The 23596-nt window shown below is 42.1% G+C and overlaps 1 protein-coding gene across 1 annotated transcript in view; it reads left to right on the forward strand.

The window, feature by feature from the left end:
• Positions 1 to 23596, forward strand: part of LOC139530907 (NACHT, LRR and PYD domains-containing protein 12-like) — a 134512-nt gene that overhangs the window by 94656 nt on the left and 16260 nt on the right. The window contains exons 6-9 of the mRNA XM_071327806.1: positions 676 to 2434; positions 2720 to 2893; positions 4873 to 5046; positions 6738 to 6911. Coding sequence (XP_071183907.1) covers positions 676 to 2434; positions 2720 to 2893; positions 4873 to 5046; positions 6738 to 6911 — 2281 coding nt within the window. The remainder of the gene's footprint in view (positions 1 to 675; positions 2435 to 2719; positions 2894 to 4872; positions 5047 to 6737; positions 6912 to 23596) is intronic.

A 23596-nucleotide genomic window follows, 5' to 3' on the forward strand; every position in this document is an offset into this window, starting at 1 on the left:
AGTTAACCCACCGTTCCTAGGCCGTCATTGAAAATAAGAATGTGTTCTTAACTGACTTGTTAAATAAAGGTGTAAAAAAAATAATAGAAAAACATCTGCAAAATCGGTATAAAAATACCGATATCCGATTGTTATGAAAACTTGAAATCGGCCCTAATTAATCGGCCATTCCGATTAATCGGTCGACCTCTAGCCTTAACACAACACCTAGTGACCTCATCAAGTAGCAGCCGGGATGTGTTGTGGTGATTAATTTAGAGAGAGAGAGACAACATTAATAATACCATCAATAATACCAATAATAATATAATCAGTCACACCAGTCTGTAATGCATTATGAAAACTGTTAACTCGAAATGACACAACGACAAGGTTCCAGTTTAACAAAGTTTACTCTACTATATGAACACACTACAAGGTAGCCATTACACTCCAAGGCTAGGTCCAACAACCACCAGACTTCCTGCGCATGCGCACTCTTGACTGAGTGATAGCCCCGTAATAACAGAAATATAGGGATACTTAAAACATGAACTTAACAAAAACATTTACACATTTATACAGTCAGTTAAGAGAATCAATTATTATAATTTAAAACTTTATAACAGTCCTACAATACTGTAGGCATTAAAACAGACGTAATATTAATATCCTCTGTGTTATTTCTACATTCAGATGAGCTTGCTGTGATTTGCCAACGTGAACTCAAATCTAATCTAAAGAAGAAGTTTCAATGTGTATTTGAGGGGATCGCTAAACAAGGAAACCCAACACTTCTCAATAAGATCTACACAGAGCTCTACATCACAGAGGGTGGAACAGGAGAGGTCAATAATGAACATGAGCTGAGACAGATTGAGACAACAACCAGGAAACAAGCAAGACCAGAGACTGCAATCAAATGTAACGACATCTTCAAACCCTTAACTGGACAAGACAAACTTATCAGAACTGTGCTGACAAAGGGAGTCGCTGGCATTGGAAAAACAGTCTCTGTGCAGAAGTTCATTCTGGACTGGGCTGAAGGAAAAGCAAATCAGGATGTCCAATTTGTATTTTCATTCCCTTTCCGGGAGCTGAATTTGATGAAAGGGGAAAACACTTTGATTGAACTTCTTAATCACTTCTCAATGGAAACCAAACAATCAAGAATCTCCAACTACGACAAGTACAAAGTTCTGTTCATCTTTGATGGTCTGGATGAGTGCCGACTGCCCCTAGACTTCCAGAAGAACAAGATCTGTTGGGACGTCACAGAGTCAACCTCAGTGGATGTTCTGCTGACAAATCTCATCAAGGGAAATCTACTTCCCTCTGCTCTCCTCTGGATAACTACCCGACCTGCAGCAGCCAATAAGATCCCTTCAGAGTGTGTTCACCAGGTGACAGAGGTACGAGGGTTCAATGACCCACAGAAGGAGGAGTACTTCAGGAAGAGATTCAGTGATGACCTGGCCAGCAGAATCATCTCACACATAAAGACATCAAGGAGCCTCCACATCATGTGCCACATTCCAGTCTTCTGTTGGATTTCTGCAATAGTCCTTGAACACATGCTGAAACATAAGAGAGAAGAGATGCCCAAGACTCTGACTGAGATGTACACACACCTTGTGGTGTTTCATACCAAACAGAATAATAAAAAGTATCTTGGGAAAGAAGAGACAGGTCCACACTGGAATAAAGAGAGCATTTTGTCACTGGGAAAACTGGCTTTTCAACAGCTTGTGAATGGCAATCTGATTTTCTATGAAGAAGACCTGAAAGAGGCTGGCATTGATGTCAGTGAAGCCTCAGTGTACTCAGGATTGTGCACACAGATCTTTAAAGAGGAATGTGTGGTGTACCAGGACAAGGTGTACTGCTTTGTTCATCTGAGCATTCAGGAGTTTCTGGCTGCTGTATATGTGTTCCTCTCATTCATCAACAACAATGAGAATCTAATGGACAAACTGCAAACAAAAGACAAGTCTGAAGTTACTTTCTACAAGAGTGCTGTGGATAAAGCCTTACAAAGTGAGACGGGAAACCTGGACCTTTTCCTCCGCTTCCTTCTGGGCCTCTCACTGGAGTCCAATCAGAAGCACTTACGAGGTCTACTCACAAAGACAAGAATCAGCTCACAGAGCCATGAAGAAACAGTGAAGCACATCAAGGAGAAGATCGGGGAAAATCCCTCTCCAGAGAGGAGCATCAATCTGTTCCACTGTCTGAATGAACTGAATGACCATTCTCTAGTGGAGGAGATCCAAAGATACCTGAGCTCAGGAAGTCTCTCAAAACCCAACCTGTCACCTGCACAGTGGTCAGCTCTGGTCTTTGTGTTGCTGACTTCAGAAAAGGAGCTGGATGTGTTTGACCTGAAGAAATACTCCAGATCAGAGGAAGGTCTTCTGAGGCTGCTGCCAGTGGTCAAAGCCTCCAGAGCTGTTCTGTGAGTAAATAAAATGACATATAAGAACTAATCATCAGGAAGCAATATTTCAGTTTAGAGAAAATTATGTATTATAATATGTATATAATTTTACATTGAAAAACATATTGAATAAATGCATTAATTTTCACATTAGTATAACAAAATGACAATACAATTCTAGGAGATGGAAGATGAATCTATATGTTGTTTGGGAGAATTAACCAAATGCATCTGCCATTGTCCTTCTACACTACTCGTTAAATGAACAGTGTGTTTGTGAAGTCATGATGATCTCTCTGTCAGGCTGTCAGGCTGTGGAGTCACAGAGGAAGGCTGTGCTTCTCTGGTCTCAGCTCTGGAGTCAAACCCCTCACACCTGAGAGAGCTGGATCTGAGTAACAATGACCTGAAGGATTCAGGAGTGAAGCTGGTCTCTGCTGTACTGGGGCATCCCCACTGTAAACTGGAGACTCTGAGGTCAGTATTCCTGTAGTTGATCAACAAGTGATAACTGTTCACCAGATCCACATGTGTTTACCAGACACACATAGTCCACACCATATGTGTTTGGACAGTGAAGCTTACAGTTTTACATTTGGTGTTATGCCCCAGCATTTTGGATTTGAGATATAATGTTTCGTATTAGATGACAGTACAGAATGTCATCTTTCACATACATATTTATGTATGTACAGTGGCTTGCAAAAGTTTTCACCCCCCTTGGCATTTTTCCTATTTTGTTGCCTAAAAACCTGTAATTAAAATAGATGTTTTGGGGGTTTGTATCTGTTGATTTACACAACATTCCTACCACTTTGAAGATGCTAAATATGTTTTCTTGTTAAACAACCGATAAATAATAAGAACAGAGAACTTGTACATAACTATTCACCCCCAAAGTCAATACTTTGTAGAGACGCCTTTTGCAGCAATTACAGCTGTAAGTATTTTGGGGTTTGTCTCTATAAGCTTGGCACATTTAGCCACTGGGATGTTTGACCATTTTTCAAGGCAAAACTGCTCCAGCTCCTTCAAGTTGGATGGGCTCCGCTGGTGTACCGCAATCTGTAAGTCATTCCACAGATTCTCAATTGGATTGAGGTCTATGCTTTGACTTGACCATTCCAAGACATTTACATTTTTCCCTTTTAACCACTCGAGTGTTGCTTTAGCAGTCTCAAAATCTCTGGAAGACTGAAACAGGTTTCCCTCCATAATTTCCCTGTATTTAGCGCCATCCATCATTCCTTCAATTCTAACCAGTTTCCCAGTCCCTGCCGATGAAAAACATCCCCACAGCATGATGCTGCCACCACCATGCTTCACTGTGGGGATGGTGTTCTCGGGGTGATGAGAGGTGTTGGGTTTGCGCCAGACATAGAGTTTCCCTTGATGGCCAAAAAGCTAAATAAACTCTTAGTGTCCTGATTCAGATCTGTTTAAACCAACTCTTAGTTTCCTGATTCAGATCTGTTTAAACCAACTCTTAGTTTCCTGATTCAGATCTGTTCAAACCAACTCTTAGTTTCCTGATTCAGATCTGTTCAAACCAACTCTTAGTTTCCTGATTCAGATCTGTTTAAACCAACTCTTAGTTTCCTGATTCAGATCTGTTCAAACCAACTCTTAGTATCCTGATTCAGATCTGTTCAAACCAACTCTTAGTTTCCTGATTCAGATCTGTTCAAACCATCTCTTAGTGTTATTATTCATTATTTATTTATGATTTGTATTAATCAAGGCATAATCAGGATTAATTTAGTAGTGTTTAGAAACGTGTTATCTACTCCCTTAGACAGAAAATTACTCCAGTCATCATCCACAGTTCAGTTACTATTGGGCAAAACACAACCCAAAACACAACCAAAACAAACTGCAAATGCAACCAATGAGTTTGGAACCAAATACTACACTGTTGACTACTTTAGTACGCTATAAGTGAATTGGTCAGAATACTTATGACTTCTTCAAATGGGGGGACTAGATACATAAAGTGCTTTATTTTTTCTAAATGGTGAAACAGATATGTATTAAAATATCCTCAAATAAAAGGTGACATTATATACTGTCACCTCATATGAAACATTTGATCTGAAATCCAAAATGTTGGAGTATAGAGTCACATTTAAAATGTTAGCTTCACTGTCAAAATAGATATGGTGTGGACTGTATACTCAATACAATCTAAATCTGATACCTCACTGTCTGTCTTTTGACTGACACTGCTTTTTAAACTGGTCTGGTCAGTCTACTCAAATATTTGTACTATACATTTTTCTCTCTATAAGCAACACTGATATTTTGTCATTTCTAATAATGATACATTGATTTATGAATAGATAAGACAGGTTTCAGGACGCTGATGTATCTGAATATGTTAAAAAATATATATACTGCCACTATTATCACCACCAAAGAATAGCAGTGTGATTTTAATATGATTTGACTCTTTGCAGGCTGTCAGGCTGTCTAGTCACAGAGGAAGGCTGTGCTTCTCTGGTCTCAGCTCTGAGGTCAAACCCCTCACACCTGAGAGAGCTGGACCTGAGCTACAATCACCCAGGAGACTCAGGAGTCAGACTGCTCTCTGCTGGACTGGAGGATCCAGACTGCAGACTGGAGAAACTCAAGTATGTAGAGGGTTTATGTCAATGTTCATATCAGACATGTTTGACTTATCAGGCTAGTTAAGACAAACATTCTGACCACCACTTGGACAAAGTTATATGCTGACTGTGTGTGTGTCCAGTGTGAGTGTGTGTGTGTCCAGTGTGTGTGTGTGTCCAGTGTGTCCAGTGTGTGTGTGTGTCCTCTCAAACACAGACTGGACACACACAATAGACACACACACACATACACACACACACACACACACACTGGACACACACACACACACACAGTCACGGTCGTTATAGCGATGAGACTAAAGCGCAGCGTGATTTGAATGCATCTTCTTTTAATAAAGAAAGAACACGGAATGAACTATACAAAAACAACAAAACCAACGTGAAGCTATATAATCATAGTGCTGACACAAGCAACTAAATATAGACATAGATAATCACCCACGAAATACTCAAGGAATATGGCTGCCTAAATATGGTTCCCAATCAGAGACAACGATAAACGCTGCCTCTAATTGAGAACCAATCTAGGCAACCATAGACATACAAAACCCCTAGACTGGTGACAACCAGTCAGGGCGTGACAGTACCCCCCCCCCCCCCCCCAAAGGTGCGGACTCCCGGCCGCACACCTAAGCCTATATGGGAGGGTCTGGGTGGGCATAACTCCGTGGTGGCGGTTCTGGTGAGGGACGTGGACCCCGCTCCACTTCTGACTCGGCCCACTTACGTAATGTCTCTGGAGCGGGAAACCTCACCACCGACCCCGGACTAGAGGACGCCACTGGACTGATGGTTGAGTCTAGAGTGAGTGGCGCCTCTGGACTGACGGGCGGCTCTGGCGGATCTGGACTGGAGGGAGACTCTGGCGGATCCGGACTGGAGGGAGACTCTGGCAGATCCGGACTGGAGGGAGACTCTGGCAGATCCGGACTGGAGGGAGACTCTGGCAGATCCGGACTGGAGGGAGACTCTGGCAGATCCGGACTGGAGGGAGACTCTGGCAGATCCGGACTGACGGGCGGCTCCTGACTGACGGGCGGCTCAGGACAGACGGGCGGCTCAGGACAGACGGGCGGCTCAGGACAGACGGGCGGCTCAGGACAGACGGGCGGCTCAGGACAGACGGGCGGCTCAGGACAGACGGGCGGCTCAGGCCTGACGGGCGGCTCAGGACAGACGGGCGGCTCAGGACAGACGGGCGGCTCAGGACAGACGGGCGGCTCAGGACTGACGGGCGGCTCAGGACAGACGGGCGGCTCAGGACAGACGGGCGGCTCAGGACAGACGGGCGGCTCAGGACAGACGGGCGGCTCAGGACAGACCGGCGGCTCAGGACAGACGGGCGGAGGGACACACACACAGGACATAAGCTGTTGCCCAATACCTTGCACAGCAGTCGTTTCACCACAGGAAGCTGGGGTTGTTACAGTTAATGAACTGGATATTCTATGTTCATTATCACATATCAATCACACTTACAAAAGGGTTCATTGATCATTATATTGAATAACAAATTGAATAAATGCATTGATTTTCACATTAGTATAACAATATGACCATACAGTTCTAGAAGATGAAAGATGAATCTATATGTTGTTTGGGAGAATAAACCAAATGCATCTGCCATTGTCCTTCTACACTCTTGGTGTTAAATTAACAGTTTGTTTGTGAAGTCATGATGATCTCTTTGTCAGGCTGTCAGGCTGTGGAGTCACAGAGGAAGGCTGTGCTTCTCTGGTCTCAGCTCTGGAGTCAAACCCCTCACACCTGAGGGAGCTGGACCTGAGTAACAATGACCTGAAGGATTCAGGAGTGAAGCTGCTCTCTGCTGGACTGGGGAGTCAACACTGTAAACTGGAGACTCTGAGGTCAGTATTCCAGGAGTTGGTCAACAAGTGATAACTGTTCACCAGATCCACATGTGTTTACCAGACACACATAGTCCACAACATATGTGTTTGGACAGTGAAGATTATAGTTTTAAATGTGGCGCTATGATCCAGCATTTTGGATTTGAGATACACTGTTTCATACTAGGTGACATTACAGAAGGTCACCTTTTATTTGAGTTTAATGGTGAGAGGTTAGCATGTTTTGTTGTAGCCTCTGTTATTGGTAAATGTGAGAGGTTAGCATGTTCTGTTGTAGTCTGTTATTGGTAATGGTGAGAGGTTAGCATGTTTTGTTGTAGCCTCTGTTATTAGTAATGGTGAGAGGTTAGCATGTTTTGTTGTAGTCTCTGTTATTGGTAATGGTGAGAGGTTAGCATGTTTTGTTGTATCCTCTGTTATTGGTAATGGTGAGAGATTAGCATGTTTTGTTGTAGCCTCTGTTATTGGTAATGGTGAGAGGTTAGCATGTTTTGTTGTAGCCTCTGTTATTGGTAATGGTGAGAGGTTAGTATGTTTTGTTGTAGCCTCTGTTATTGGTAATGGTGAGAGGTTAGTATGTTTTGTTGTAGCCTCTGTTATTGGTAATGGTGAGAGGTTAGCATGTTTTGTTGTAGTCTGTTATTGGTAATGGTGAGAGGTTAGCATGTTTTGTTGTAGCCTCTGTTATTGGTAATGGTGAGAGGTTAGCATGTTTTGTTGTAGTCTCTGTTATTGGTAATGGTGAGAGGTTAGCATGTTTTGTTGTAGCCTCTGTTATTGGTAATGGTGGGAGGTTAGCATGTTTTGTTGTAGCCTCTGTTATTGGTAATGGTGAGAGGTTAGCATGTTTTGTTGTATCCTCTGTTATTGGTAATGGTGAGAGGTTAGCATGTTTTGTTGTAGCCTCTGTTATTGGTAATGGTGAGAGGTTAGCATGTTTTGTTGTAGCCTCTGTTATTGGTAATGGTGAGAGGTTAGTATGTTTTGTTGTAGCCTCTGTTATTGGTCATGGTGAGAGGTTAGCATGTTTTGTTGTAGCCTCTGTTATTGGTAATGGTGAGAGGTTAGTATGTTTTGTTGTAGCCTCTGTTATTGGTAATGGTGAGAGGTTAGCATGTTTTGTTGTAGCCTCTGTTATTGGTAATGTTGAGAGGTTAGCATGTTTTGTTGTAGCCTCTGTTATTGGTAATGGTGAGAGGTTAGCATGTTTTGTTGTAGCCTCTGTTATTGGTCATGGTGAGAGGTTAGCATGTTTTGTTGTAGCCTCTGTTATTGGTAATGGTGAGAGGTTAGTATGTTTTGTTGTAGTCTCTGTTATTGGTAATGGTGAGAGGTTAGCATGTTTTGTTGTAGCCTCTTTTATTGGTAATGGTGAGAGGTTAGCATGTTTTGTTGTAGCCTCTGTTATTGGTAATGGTGAGAGGTTAGCATGTTTTGTTGTAGCCTCTGTTATTGGTAATGGTGAGAGGTTAGCATGTTTTGTTGTAGCCTCTGTTATTGGTAATGGTGAGAGGTTAGCATGTTTTGTTGTAGCCTCTGTTATTGGTAATGGTGAGAGGTTAGTATGTTTTGTTGTAGTCTCTGTTATTGGTAATGGTGAGAGGTTAGCATGTTTTGTTGTAGCCTCTGTTATTGGTAATGGTGAGAGGTTAGCATGTTTTGTTGTAGCCTCTGTTATTGGTAATGGTGAGAGGTTAGCATGTTTTGTTGTAGCCTCTGTTATTGGTCATGGTGAGAGGTTAGCATGTTTTGTTGTAGCCTCTGTTATTGGTAATGGTGAGAGGTTAGTATGTTTTGTTGTAGCCTCTGTTATTGGTAATGGTGAGAGGTTAGTATGTTTTGTTGTAGCCTCTGTTATTGGTAATGGTGAGAGGTTAGTATGTTTTGTTGTAGCCTCTGTTATTGGTAATGGTGAGAGGTTAGTATGTTTTGTTGTAGCCTCTGTTATTGGTAATGGTGAGAGGTTAGCATGTTTTGTTGTAGCCTCTGTTATTGGTTATGGTGAGAGGTTAGCATGTTTTGTTGTAGTCTCTGTTATTGGTAATGGTGAGAGGTTAGTATGTTTTGTTGTAGCCTCTGTTATTGGTAATGGTGAGAGGTTAGCATGTTTTGTTGTAGCCTCTGTTATTGGTAATGGTGAGAGGTTAGCATGTTTTGTTGTAGCCTCTGTTATTGGTAATGGTGAGAGGTTAGCATGTTTTGTTGTAGCCTCTGTTATTGGTAATGGTGAGAGGTTAGCATGTTTTGTTGTAGCCTCTGTTATTGGTAATGGTGAGAGGTTAGTATGTTTTGTTGTAGCCTCTGTTATTGGTCATGGTGAGAGGTTAGCATGTTTTGTTGTAGCCTCTGTTATTGGTAATGGTGAGAGGTTAGTATGTTTTGTTGTAGCCTCTGTTATTGGTAATGGTGAGAGGTTAGCATGTTTTGTTGTAGCCTCTGTTATTGGTAATGGTGAGAGGTTAGTATGTTTTGTTGTAGTCTCTGTTATTGGTAATGGTGAGAGGTTAGCATGTTTTGTTGTAGCCTCTGTTATTGGTAATGGTGAGAGGTTAGCATGTTTTGTTGTAGCCTCTGTTATTGGTAATGGTGAGAGGTTAGTATGTTTTGTTGTAGCCTCTGTTATTGGTAATGGTGAGAGGTTAGTATGTTTTGTTGTAGCCTCTGTTATTGGTAATTTTGAGAGGTTGGTATGTTTTGTTGTAGCCTCTGTTATTGGTAATGGTGAGAGGTTAGCATGTTTTTTTGTAGTCTGTTATTGGTAATGGTGAGAGGTTAGCATGTTTTGTTGTAGCCTCTGTTATTGGTTATGGTGAGAGGTTAGCATGTTTTGTTGTAGTCTCTGTTATTGGTAATGGTGAGAGGTTATCATGTTTTGTTGTAGCCTCTGTTATTGGTAATGGTGGGAGGTTAGCATGTTTTGTTGTATCCTCTGTTATTGGTAATGGTGAGAGGTTAGCATCAATCAATCAATCAATTTTATTTTATATAGCCCTTCGTACATCAGCTGATATCTCGAAGTGCTGTACAGACACCCAGCCTAAAACCCCAAACAGCTAGTAATGCAGGTGTAGAAGCACGGTGGCTAGGAAAAACTCCCTAGAAAGGCCAAAACCTAGGAAGAAACCTAGAGAGGAACCAGGCTATGAGGGGTGGCCAGTCCTCTTCTGGCTGTGCCGGGTGGAGATTATAACAGAACTATGCCAAGATGTTCAAAAATGTTCATAAGTGACAAGCATGGTCAAATAATAATCATGAATAATTTTCAGTTGGCTTTTCATAGCCGATCATCAAGAGTTGAAAAACAACAGGTCTGGGACAGGTGGCGGTTCCATAACCGCAGGCAGAACAGCTGAAACTGGAATAGCAGCAAGGCCAGGCGGACTGGGGACAGCAAGGAGTCACCACGGGCGGCAGTCCCGACGCATGGTCCTAGGGCCCAGGTCCTCCGAGAGAAAGAAAGAGAGAAGGAGAAAATTAGAGAGAGCCAAGATTTTCAAAATTTCCATAAATGACAAGCATGGTCAAATAATAATCAGGAATAAATCTCAGTTGGCTTTTCATAGCCGATCATTAAGAGTTGAAAACAGCAGGTCTGGGACAGGTAGGGGTTCCATAACCGCAGGCAGAACAGTTGAAACTGGAATAGCAGCAAGGCCAGGCGGACTGGGGACAGCAAGGAGTCACCACGGCCGGTAGTCCCGACGTATGGTCCTAGGGCTCAGGTCCTCCGAGAGAAAGAAAGAGAGAAGGAGAAAATTAGAGAGAGCCAAGATTTTCAAAATGTTCATAAATGACAAGCATGGTCAAATAATAATCAGGAATAAATCTCAGTTGGCTTTTCATAGCCGATCATTAAGAGTTGAAAACAGCAGGTCTGGGACAGGTAGGGGTTCCGTAACCACAGGCAGAACAGTTGAAACTGGAATAGCAGCAAGGCCAGGCGGACTGGGGACAGCAAGGTGTCATCATGCCCGGTAGTCCTGACGTATGGTCCTAGGGCTCAGGTTCTCAGAGAGAAAGAGAGAACGAGAGAATTAGAGAGAGCATACTTAAAATTCACACAGGACACTGGATAAGACAGGAGAAGTACTCCAGGTAACCAACTGACCCTAGCCCCCCGACACAAACTACTGCAGCATAAATACTGGAGGCTGAGACAGGAGCGGTCAGGAGACACTGTGGCCCCATCCGAAGAAATCCCCGGACAGGGCCAAATAGGAAGGATATAACCCCACCCACTTTGCCAAAGCACAGCCCCCGCACCACTAGAGGGTAATCCTCAACCACCAACTTACAATCCTGAGACAAGGCCGAGTATAGCCCACAAAGGTCTCCACCACAGCACAAACCAAGGGGGGGCGCCAACCCAGACAGGAAGATCACGTCAGTAACTCAACCCACTCAAGTGACGCACCCCTCCTAGGGACGGCATGAAAGAGCACCAGCAAGCCAGTGACTCAGCCCCTGTAACAGGGTTAGAGGCAGAGAATCCCAGTGGAGAGAGGGGAACCGGCCTGGCAGAGACAGCAAGGGCGGTTCGTTGCTCCAGAGCCTTTCCGTTCACCTTCACACTCCTGGGCCAGGCTACACTCAATCATATGACCTACTGAAGAGATAAGTCTTCAGTAAAGACTTAAAGGTTGAGACCGAGTCTGCGTCTCTCACATGGGTAGGCAGACTGTTCCATAAAAATGGAGATCTATAGGAGAAAGCCCTGCCTCCCGCTGTTTGCTTAGAAATTCTAGGGACAATTAGGAGGCCTGCGTCTTGTGACCGTAGCGTACGTATTGGTATGTACGGCAGGACCAACTCGGAAAGATAGGTAGGAGCAAGCCCATGTAACGCTTTATAGGTTAACAGTAAAACTTTGAAATCAGCCCTTGCCTTAACAGGAAGCCAGTGTAGGGAAGCTAGCACTGGAGTAATATGATCAAATTTCTTGGTTCTAGTCAGGATTCTAGCAGCCGTATTTAGCACTAACTGAAGTTTATTCAGTGCTTTATCCGGGTAGCCGGAAAGTAGAGCATTGCAGTAGTCTAACCTAGAAGTAACAAATGCATGGATTAATTTTTCTGCATCATTTTTGGACAGAAAATTTCTGATTTTAGCAATGTTACGTAGATGGAAAAAAGCTGTCCTTGAAACAGTCTTGATATGTTCGTCAAAAGAGAGATCAGGGTCAAGAGTAACGCCGAGGTCCTTCACAGTTTTATTTGAGACGACTTTACAACCATCAAGATGAATTGTCAGATTTAACAGAAGATCTCTTTGTTTCTTGGGACCTAGAACAAGCATCTCTGTTTTGTCCGAGTTTAAAAGTAGAAAGTTTTCAGCCATCCACTTCCTTATGTCTGAAACACAGGCTTCTAGCGAGGGCAATTTTGGGGCTTCACCATGTTTCATTGAAATGTACAGCTGTGTGTCATCCGCATAGCAGTGAAAGTTAACATTATGTTTTCGAATAACATCCCCAAGAGGTAAAATATATAGTGAAAACAATAGTGGTCCTAAAACGGAACCTTGAGGAACACCGAAATGTACAGTTGATTTGTCAGAGGACAGACCATTCACAGAGACAAACTGATATCTTTCCGACAGGTAAGATCTAAACCAGGCCAGAACTTGTCCGTGTAGACCAATTTGGGTTTCCAGTCTCTCCAAAAGAATGTGGTGATCGATGGTGTCAAAGGCAGCACTAAGGTCTAGTAGCACGAGGACAGATGCAGAGCCTCGGTCTGACGCCATTAAAAGGTCATTTACCACCTTCACAAGTGCAGTCTCAGTGCTATGATGGGGTCTAAAACCAGACTGAAGCATTTCGTATACATTATTTGTCTTCAGAAAGGCAGTGAGTTGCTGCGCAACAGCTTTTTTGTTTTAGCCTCTGTTATTGGTAATGGTGAGAGGTTAGCATGTTTTGTTGTAGCCTCTGTTATTGGTAATGGTGAGAGGTTAGTATGTTTTGTTGTAGTCTGTTATTGGTAATGGTGAGAGGTTAGCATGTTTTGTTGTAGTCTGTTATTGGTAATGGTGAGAGGTTAGCATGTTTTGTTGTAGCCTCTGTTATTGGTTATGGTGAGAGGTTAGCATGTTTTGTTGTAGTCTCTGTTATTGGTTATGGTGAGAGGTTAGCATGTTTTGTTGTAGTCTCTGTTATTGGTAATGGTGAGAGGTTAGCATGTTTTGTTGTAGCCTCTGTTATTGGTAATGGTGGGAGGTTAGCATGTTTTGTTGTATCCTCTGTTATTGGTAATGGTGAGAGGTTAGCATGTTTTGTTGTAGCCTCTGTTATTGGTAATGGTGAGAGGTTAGTATGTTTTGTTGTAGTCTCTGTTATTGGTAATGGTGAGAGGTTAGCATGTTTTGTTGTAGCCTCTGTTATTGGTAATGGTGAGAGGTTAGCATGTTTTGTTGTAGCCTCTGTTATTGGTAATGGTGAGAGGTTAGTATGTTTTGTTGTAGCCTCTGTTATTGGTCATGGTGAGAGGTTAGCATGTTTTGTTGTAGCCTCTGTTATTGGTAATGGTGAGAGGTTAGTATGTTTTGTTGTAGCCTCTGTTATTGGTAATGGTGAGAGGTTAGTATGTTTTGTTGTAGCCTCTGTTATTGGTAATGGTGAGAGGTTAGTATGTTTTGTTGTAGCCTCTGTTATTGGTAATGGTGAGAGGTTAGTATGTTTTGTTGTAGCCTCTGTTATTGGTAATGGTGAGAGGTTAGCATGTTTTGTTGTAGCCTCTGTTATTGGTTATGGTGAGAGGTTAGCATGTTTTGTTGTAGTCTCTGTTATTGGTAATGGTGAGAGGTTAGTATGTTTTGTTGTAGCCTCTGTTATTGGTAATGGTGAGAGGTTAGCATGTTTTGTTGTAGCCTCTGTTATTGGTAATGGTGAGAGGTTAGCATGTTTTGTTGTAGCCTCTGTTATTGGTAATGGTGAGAGGTTAGCATGTTTTGTTGTAGCCTCTGTTATTGGTAATGGTGAGAGGTTAGCATGTTTTGTTGTAGCCTCTGTTATTGGTAATGGTGAGAGGTTAGTATGTTTTGTTGTAGCCTCTGTTATTGGTCATGGTGAGAGGTTAGCATGTTTTGTTGTAGCCTCTGTTATTGGTAATGGTGAGAGGTTAGTATGTTTTGTTGTAGCCTCTGTTATTGGTAATGGTGAGAGGTTAGCATGTTTTGTTGTAGCCTCTGTTATTGGTAATGGTGAGAGGTTAGTATGTTTTGTTGTAGTCTCTGTTATTGGTAATGGTGAGAGGTTAGCATGTTTTGTTGTAGCCTCTGTTATTGGTAATGGTGAGAGGTTAGCATGTTTTGTTGTAGCCTCTGTTATTGGTAATGGTGAGAGGTTAGTATGTTTTGTTGTAGCCTCTGTTATTGGTAATGGTGAGAGGTTAGTATGTTTTGTTGTAGCCTCTGTTATTGGTAATTTTGAGAGGTTGGTATGTTTTGTTGTAGCCTCTGTTATTGGTAATGGTGAGAGGTTAGCATGTTTTTTTGTAGTCTGTTATTGGTAATGGTGAGAGGTTAGCATGTTTTGTTGTAGCCTCTGTTATTGGTTATGGTGAGAGGTTAGCATGTTTTGTTGTAGTCTCTGTTATTGGTAATGGTGAGAGGTTATCATGTTTTGTTGTAGCCTCTGTTATTGGTAATGGTGGGAGGTTAGCATGTTTTGTTGTATCCTCTGTTATTGGTAATGGTGAGAGGTTAGCATCAATCAATCAATCAATTTTATTTTATATAGCCCTTCGTACATCAGCTGATATCTCGAAGTGCTGTACAGACACCCAGCCTAAAACCCCAAACAGCTAGTAATGCAGGTGTAGAAGCACGGTGGCTAGGAAAAACTCCCTAGAAAGGCCAAAACCTAGGAAGAAACCTAGAGAGGAACCAGGCTATGAGGGGTGGCCAGTCCTCTTCTGGCTGTGCCGGGTGGAGATTATAACAGAACTATGCCAAGATGTTCAAAAATGTTCATAAGTGACAAGCATGGTCAAATAATAATCATGAATAATTTTCAGTTGGCTTTTCATAGCCGATCATCAAGAGTTGAAAAACAACAGGTCTGGGACAGGTGGCGGTTCCATAACCGCAGGCAGAACAGCTGAAACTGGAATAGCAGCAAGGCCAGGCGGACTGGGGACAGCAAGGAGTCACCACGGGCGGCAGTCCCGACGCATGGTCCTAGGGCCCAGGTCCTCCGAGAGAAAGAAAGAGAGAAGGAGAAAATTAGAGAGAGCCAAGATTTTCAAAATTTCCATAAATGACAAGCATGGTCAAATAATAATCAGGAATAAATCTCAGTTGGCTTTTCATAGCCGATCATTAAGAGTTGAAAACAGCAGGTCTGGGACAGGTAGGGGTTCCATAACCGCAGGCAGAACAGTTGAAACTGGAATAGCAGCAAGGCCAGGCGGACTGGGGACAGCAAGGAGTCACCACGGCCGGTAGTCCCGACGTATGGTCCTAGGGCTCAGGTCCTCCGAGAGAAAGAAAGAGAGAAGGAGAAAATTAGAGAGAGCCAAGATTTTCAAAATGTTCATAAATGACAAGCATGGTCAAATAATAATCAGGAATAAATCTCAGTTGGCTTTTCATAGCCGATCATTAAGAGTTGAAAACAGCAGGTCTGGGACAGGTAGGGGTTCCGTAACCACAGGCAGAACAGTTGAAACTGGAATAGCAGCAAGGCCAGGCGGACTGGGGACAGCAAGGTGTCATCATGCCCGGTAGTCCTGACGTATGGTCCTAGGGCTCAGGTTCTCAGAGAGAAAGAGAGAACGAGAGAATTAGAGAGAGCATACTTAAAATTCACACAGGACACTGGATAAGACAGGAGAAGTACTCCAGGTAACCAACTGACCCTAGCCCCCCGACACAAACTACTGCAGCATAAATACTGGAGGCTGAGACAGGAGCGGTCAGGAGACACTGTGGCCCCATCCGAAGAAATCCCCGGACAGGGCCAAATAGGAAGGATATAACCCCACCCACTTTGCCAAAGCACAGCCCCCGCACCACTAGAGGGTAATCCTCAACCACCAACTTACAATCCTGAGACAAGGCCGAGTATAGCCCACAAAGGTCTCCACCACAGCACAAACCAAGGGGGGGCGCCAACCCAGACAGGAAGATCACGTCAGTAACTCAACCCACTCAAGTGACGCACCCCTCCTAGGGACGGCATGAAAGAGCACCAGCAAGCCAGTGACTCAGCCCCTGTAACAGGGTTAGAGGCAGAGAATCCCAGTGGAGAGAGGGGAACCGGCCTGGCAGAGACAGCAAGGGCGGTTCGTTGCTCCAGAGCCTTTCCGTTCACCTTCACACTCCTGGGCCAGGCTACACTCAATCATATGACCTACTGAAGAGATAAGTCTTCAGTAAAGACTTAAAGGTTGAGACCGAGTCTGCGTCTCTCACATGGGTAGGCAGACTGTTCCATAAAAATGGAGATCTATAGGAGAAAGCCCTGCCTCCCGCTGTTTGCTTAGAAATTCTAGGGACAATTAGGAGGCCTGCGTCTTGTGACCGTAGCGTACGTATTGGTATGTACGGCAGGACCAACTCGGAAAGATAGGTAGGAGCAAGCCCATGTAACGCTTTATAGGTTAACAGTAAAACTTTGAAATCAGCCCTTGCCTTAACAGGAAGCCAGTGTAGGGAAGCTAGCACTGGAGTAATATGATCAAATTTCTTGGTTCTAGTCAGGATTCTAGCAGCCGTATTTAGCACTAACTGAAGTTTATTCAGTGCTTTATCCGGGTAGCCGGAAAGTAGAGCATTGCAGTAGTCTAACCTAGAAGTAACAAATGCATGGATTAATTTTTCTGCATCATTTTTGGACAGAAAATTTCTGATTTTAGCAATGTTACGTAGATGGAAAAAAGCTGTCCTTGAAACAGTCTTGATATGTTCGTCAAAAGAGAGATCAGGGTCAAGAGTAACGCCGAGGTCCTTCACAGTTTTATTTGAGACGACTTTACAACCATCAAGATGAATTGTCAGATTTAACAGAAGATCTCTTTGTTTCTTGGGACCTAGAACAAGCATCTCTGTTTTGTCCGAGTTTAAAAGTAGAAAGTTTTCAGCCATCCACTTCCTTATGTCTGAAACACAGGCTTCTAGCGAGGGCAATTTTGGGGCTTCACCATGTTTCATTGAAATGTACAGCTGTGTGTCATCCGCATAGCAGTGAAAGTTAACATTATGTTTTCGAATAACATCCCCAAGAGGTAAAATATATAGTGAAAACAATAGTGGTCCTAAAACGGAACCTTGAGGAACACCGAAATGTACAGTTGATTTGTCAGAGGACAGACCATTCACAGAGACAAACTGATATCTTTCCGACAGGTAAGATCTAAACCAGGCCAGAACTTGTCCGTGTAGACCAATTTGGGTTTCCAGTCTCTCCAAAAGAATGTGGTGATCGATGGTGTCAAAGGCAGCACTAAGGTCTAGTAGCACGAGGACAGATGCAGAGCCTCGGTCTGACGCCATTAAAAGGTCATTTACCACCTTCACAAGTGCAGTCTCAGTGCTATGATGGGGTCTAAAACCAGACTGAAGCATTTCGTATACATTATTTGTCTTCAGAAAGGCAGTGAGTTGCTGCGCAACAGCTTTTTTGTTTTAGCCTCTGTTATTGGTAATGGTGAGAGGTTAGCATGTTTTGTTGTAGCCTCTGTTATTGGTAATGGTGAGAGGTTAGTATGTTTTGTTGTAGTCTGTTATTGGTAATGGTGAGAGGTTAGCATGTTTTGTTGTAGTCTGTTATTGGTAATGGTGAGAGGTTAGCATGTTTTGTTGTAGCCTCTGTTATTGGTTATGGTGAGAGGTTAGCATGTTTTGTTGTAGTCTCTGTTATTGGTTATGGTGAGAGGTTAGCATGTTTTGTTGTAGTCTCTGTTATTGGTAATGGTGAGAGGTTAGCATGTTTTGTTGTAGCCTCTGTTATTGGTAATGGTGGGAGGTTAGCATGTTTTGTTGTATCCTCTGTTATTGGTAATGGTGAGAGGTTAGCATGTTTTGTTGTAGCCTCTGTTATTGGTAATGGTGAGAGGTTAGCATGTTTTGTTGTAGCCTCTGTTATTGGTAATGGTGAGAGGTTAGCATGTTTTGTTGTAGTCTCTGTTATTGGTAATGGTGAGAGGTTAGCATGTTTTGTTGTAGCCTCTGTTATTGGTAATGGTGGGAGGTTAGCATGTTTTGTTGTATCCTCTGTTATTGGTAATGGTGAGAGGTTAGCATGTTTTGTTGTAGCCTCTGTTATTGGTAATGGTGAGAGGTTAGTATGTTTTGTTGTAGCCTCTGTTATTGGTAATGGTGAGAGGTTAGTATGTTTTGTTGTAGCCTCTGTTATTGGTAATTTTGAGAGGTTAGTATGTTTTGTTGTAGCCTCTGTTATTGGTAATGGTGAGAGGTTAGCATGTTTTGTTGTAGTCTGTTATTGGTAATGGTGAGAGGTTAGCATGTTTTGTTGTAGCCTCTGTTATTGGTTATGGTGAGAGGTTAGCATGTTTTGTTGTAGTCTCTGTTATTGGTAATGGTGAGAGGTTAGCATGTTTTGTTGTAGCCTCTGTTATTGGTAATGGTGGGAGGTTAGCATGTTTTGTTGTATCCTCTGTTATTGGTAATGGTGAGAGGTTAGCATGTTTTGTTGTAGCCTCTGTTATTGGTAATGGTGAGAGGTTAGCATGTTTTGTTGTAGCCTCTGTTATTGGTAATGGTGAGAGGTTAGTATGTTTTGTTGTAGTCTGTTATTGGTAATGGTGAGAGGTTAGCATGTTTTGTTGTAGTCTGTTATTGGTAATGGTGAGAGGTTAGCATGTTTTGTTGTAGCCTCTGTTATTGGTTATGGTGAGAGGTTAGCATGTTTTGTTGTAGTCTCTGTTATTGGTTATGGTGAGAGGTTAGCATATTTTGTTGTAGTCTCTGTTATTGGTAATGGTGAGAGGTTAGCATGTTTTGTTGTAGCCTCTGTTATTGGTAATGGTGGGAGGTTAGCATGTTTTGTTGTATCCTCTGTTATTGGTAATGGTGAGAGGTTAGCATGTTTTGTTGTAGCCTCTGTTATTGGTAATGGTGAGAGGTTAGCATGTTTTGTTGTAGCCTCTGTTATTGGTAATGGTGAGAGGTTAGCATGTTTTGTTGTAGCCTCTGTTATTGGTAATGGTGAGAGGTTAGCATGTTTTGTTGTAGTCTCTGTTATTGGTAATGGTGAGAGGTTAGCATGTTTTGTTGTAGCCTCTGTTATTGGTAATGGTGGGAGGTTAGCATGTTTTGTTGTATCCTCTGTTATTGGTAATGGTGAGAGGTTAGCATGTTTTGTTGTAGTCTTTGTCATTGGTAATGGTGAGAGGTTAGCTTGTTTTGTTGTAGCCTCTGTTATTGGTAATGGTGAGAGGTTAGTATGTTTTGTTGTAGCCTCTGTTATTGGTAATGGTGAGAGGTTAGCATGTTTTGTTGTAGCCTCTGTTATTGGTAATGGTGAGAGGTTAGCATGTTTTGTTGTAGCCTCTGTTATTGGTAATGGTGAGAGGTTAGTATGTTTTGTTGTAGCCTCTGTTATTGGTAATGGTGAGAGGTTAGTATGTTTTGTTGTAGCCTCTGTTATTGGTAATGGTGAGAGGTTAGTATGTTTTGTTGTAGCCTCTGTTATTGGTAATTTTGAGAGGTTAGTATGTTTTGTTGTAGCCTCTGTTATTGGTAATGGTGAGAGGTTAGCATGTTTTGTTGTAGTCTGTTATTGGTAATGGTGAGAGGTTAGCATGTTTTGTTGTAGCCTCTGTTATTGGTAATGGTGAGAGGTTAGCATGTTTTGTTGTAGTCTCTGTTATTGGTAATGGTGAGAGGTTAGCATGTTTTGTTGTAGCCTCTGTTATTGGTAATGGTGAGAGGTTAGCATGTTTTGTTGTATCCTCTGTTATTGGTAATGGTGAGAGGTTAGCATGTTTTGTTGTAGCCTCTGTTATTGGTAATGGTGAGAGGTTAGTATGTTTTGTTGTAGCCTCTGTTATTGGTCATGGTGAGAGGTTAGCATGTTTTGTTGTAGCCTCTGTTATTGGTAATGGTGAGAGGTTAGCATGTTTTGTTGTAGCCTCTGTTATTGCTAATGGTGAGAGGTTAGCATGTTTTGTTGTAGCCTCTGTTATTGGTAATGGTGAGAGGTTAGCATGTTTTGTTGTAGCCTCTGTTATTGGTAATGGTGAGAGGTTAGTATGTTTTGTTGTAGCCTCTGTTATTGGTCATGGTGAGAGGTTAGTATGTTTTGTTGTAGCCTCTGTTATTGGTAATGGTGAGAGGTTAGCATGTTTTGTTGTAGCCTCTGTTATTGGTAATGGTGAGAGGTTAGTATGTTTTGTTGTAGTCTCTGTTATTGGTAATGGTGAGAGGTTAGCATGTTTTGTTGTAGCCTCTGTTATTGGTAATGGTGAGAGGTTAGCATGTTTTGTTGTAGCCTCTGTTATTGGTTATGGTGAGAGGTTAGCATGTTTTGTTGTAGTCTCTGTTATTGGTAATGGTGAGAGGTTAGCATGTTTTGTTGTAGCCTCTGTTATTGGTAATGGTGGGAGGTTAGCATGTTTTGTTGTAGCCTCTGTTATTGGTAATGGTGAGAGGTTAGCATGTTTTGTTGTATCCTCTGTTATTGGTAATGGTGAGAGGTTAGCATGTTTTGTTGTAGCCTCTGTTATTGGTAATGGTGAGAGGTTAGCATGTTTTGTTGTAGCCTCTGTTATTGGTAATGGTGAGAGGTTAGTATGTTTTGTTGTAGCCTCTGTTATTGGTCATGGTGAGAGGTTAGCATGTTTTGTTGTAGCCTCTGTTATTGGTCATGGTGAGAGGTTAGCATGTTTTGTTGTAGCCTCTGTTATTGGTCATGGTGAGAGGTTAGCATGTTTTGTTGTAGCCTCTGTTATTGGTCATGGTGAGAGGTTAGCATGTTTTGTTGTAGCCTCTGTTATTGGTAATGGTGAGAGGTTAGTATGTTTTGTTGTAGCCTATGTTATTGGTAATGTTGAGAGGTTAGCATGTTTTGTTGTAGCCTCTGTTATTGGTTATGGTGAGAGGTTAGCATGTTTTGTTGTAGCCTCTGTTATTGGTCATGGTGAGAGGTTAGCATGTTTTGTTGTAGCCTCTGTTATTGGTAATGGTGAGAGGTTAGTATGTTTTGTTGTAGCCTATGTTATTGGTAATGTTGAGAGGTTAGCATGTTTTGTTGTAGCCTCTGTTATTGGTTATGGTGAGAGGTTAGCATGTTTTGTTGTAGTCTCTGTTATTGGTAATGGTGAGAGGTTAGCATGTTTTGTTGTAGCCTCTGTTATTGGTAATGGTGAGAGGTTAGTATGTTTTGTTGTAGCCTCTGTTATTGGTAATGGTGAGAGGTTAGCATGTTTTGTTGTAGCCTCTGTTATTGGTAATGGTGAGAGGTTAGTATGTTTTGTTGTAGCCTCTGTTATTGGTAATGGTGAGAGGTTAGCATGTTTTGTTGTAGCCTCTGTTATTGGTAATGGTGAGAGGTTAGCATGTTTTGTTGTAGCCTCTGTTATTGGTAATGGTGAGAGGTTAGCATGTTTTGTTGTAGCCTCTGTTATTGGTAATGGTGAGAGGTTAGCATGTTTTGTTGTAGTCTCTGTTATTGGTAATGGTGAGAGGTTAGCATGTTTTGTTGTAGCCTCTGTTATTGGTAATGGTGGGAGGTTAGCATGTTTTGTTGTAGCCTCTGTTATTGGTAATGGTGAGAGGTTAGCATGTTTTGTTGTAGCCTCTGTTATTGGTAATGGTGAGAGGTTAGCATGTTTTGTTGTAGCCTCTGTTATTGGTAATGGTGAGAGGTTAGCATGTTTTGTTGTAGCCTCTGTTATTGGTAATGGTGAGAGGTTAGCATGTTTTTTTGTAGCCTCTGTTATTGGTAATGGTGAGAGGTTAGCATGTTTTGTTGTAGCCTCTGTTATTGGTAATGGTGAGAGGTTAGTATGTTTTGTTGTAGCCTCTGTTATTGGTCATGGTGAGAGGTTAGTATGTTTTGTTGTAGCCTCTGTTATTGGTAATGGTGAGAGGTTAGCATGTTTTGTTGTAGCCTCTGTTATTGGTAATGGTGAGAGGTTAGTATGTTTTGTTGTAGTCTCTGTTATTGGTAATGGTGAGAGGTTAGCATGTTTTGTTGTAGCCTCTGTTATTGGTAATGGTGAGAGGTTAGCATGTTTTGTTGTAGCCTCTGTTATTGGTAATGGTGAGAGGTTAGCATGTTTTGTTGTAGTCTGTTATTGGTAATGGTGAGAGGTTAGCATGTTTTGTTGTAGCCTCTGTTATTGGTAATGGTGGGAGGTTAGCATGTTTTGTTGTAGCCTCTGTTATTGGTAATGGTGAGAGGTTAGCATGTTTTGTTGTATCCTCTGTTATTGGTAATGGTGAGAGGTTAGCATGTTTTGTTGTAGCCTCTGTTATTGGTAATGGTGAGAGGTTAGCATGTTTTGTTGTAGCCTCTGTTATTGGTAATGGTGAGAGGTTAGTATGTTTTGTTGTAGCCTCTGTTATTGGTAATGGTGAGAGGTTAGCATGTTTTGTTGTAGCCTCTGTTATTGGTAATGGTGAGAGGTTAGTATGTTTTGTTGTAGCCTCTGTTATTGGTAATGGTGAGAGGTTAGCATGTTTTGTTATAGCCTCTGTTATTGGTAATGGTGAGAGGTTAGCATGTTTTGTTGTAGCCTCTGTTATTGGTAATGGTGAGAGGTTAGCATGTTTTGTTGTAGCCTCTGTTATTGGTAATGGTGAGAGGTTAGCATGTTTTGTTGTAGCCTCTGTTATTGGTCATGGTGAGAGGTTAGCATGTTTTGTTGTAGCCTCTGTTATTGGTCATGGTGAGAGGTTAGCATGTTTTGTTGTAGCCTCTGTTATTGGTAATGGTGAGAGGTTAGTATGTTTTGTTGTAGCCTCTGTTATTGGTAATGGTGAGAGGTTAGCATGTTTTGTTGTAGCCTCTGTTATTGGTTATGGTGAGAGGTTAGCATGTTTTGTTGTAGTCTCTGTTATTGGTAATGGTGAGAGGTTAGCATGTTTTGTTGTAGCCTCTGTTATTGGTAATGGTGAGAGGTTAGCATGTTTTGTTGTAGCCTCTGTTATTGGTAATGGTGAGAGGTTAGTATGTTTTGTTGTATCCTCTGTTATTGATAATGGTGAGAGGTTAGTATGTTTTGTTGTATCCTCTGTTATTGGTAATGGTGAGAGGTTAGCATGTTTTGTTGTAGCCTCTGTTATTGGTAATGGTGAGAGGTTAGTATGTTTTGTTGTAGTCTCTGTTATTGGTAATGGTGAGAGGTTAGCATGTTTTGTTGTAGCCTCTGTTATTGGTAATGGTGAGAGGTTAGCATGTTTTGTTGTAGCCTCTGTTATTGGTAATGGTGAGAGGTTAGTATGTTTTGTTGTAGCCTCTGTTATTGGTCATGGTGAGAGGTTAGCATGTTTTGTTGTAGCCTCTGTTATTGGTAATGGTGAGAGGTTAGTATGTTTTGTTGTAGCCTCTGTTATTGGTAATGGTGAGAGGTTAGCATGTTTTGTTGTAGCCTCTGTTATTGGTAATGGTGAGAGGTTAGTATGTTTTGTTGTAGTCTCTGTTATTGGTAATGGTGAGAGGTTAGCATGTTTTGTTGTAGCCTCTGTTATTGGTAATGGTGAGAGGTTAGCATGTT

The sequence above is a fragment of the Salvelinus alpinus genome, chromosome 1, assembly GCF_045679555.1.
Source record: "Salvelinus alpinus chromosome 1, SLU_Salpinus.1, whole genome shotgun sequence".
Taxonomy (NCBI): domain Eukaryota; kingdom Metazoa; phylum Chordata; class Actinopteri; order Salmoniformes; family Salmonidae; genus Salvelinus; species Salvelinus alpinus.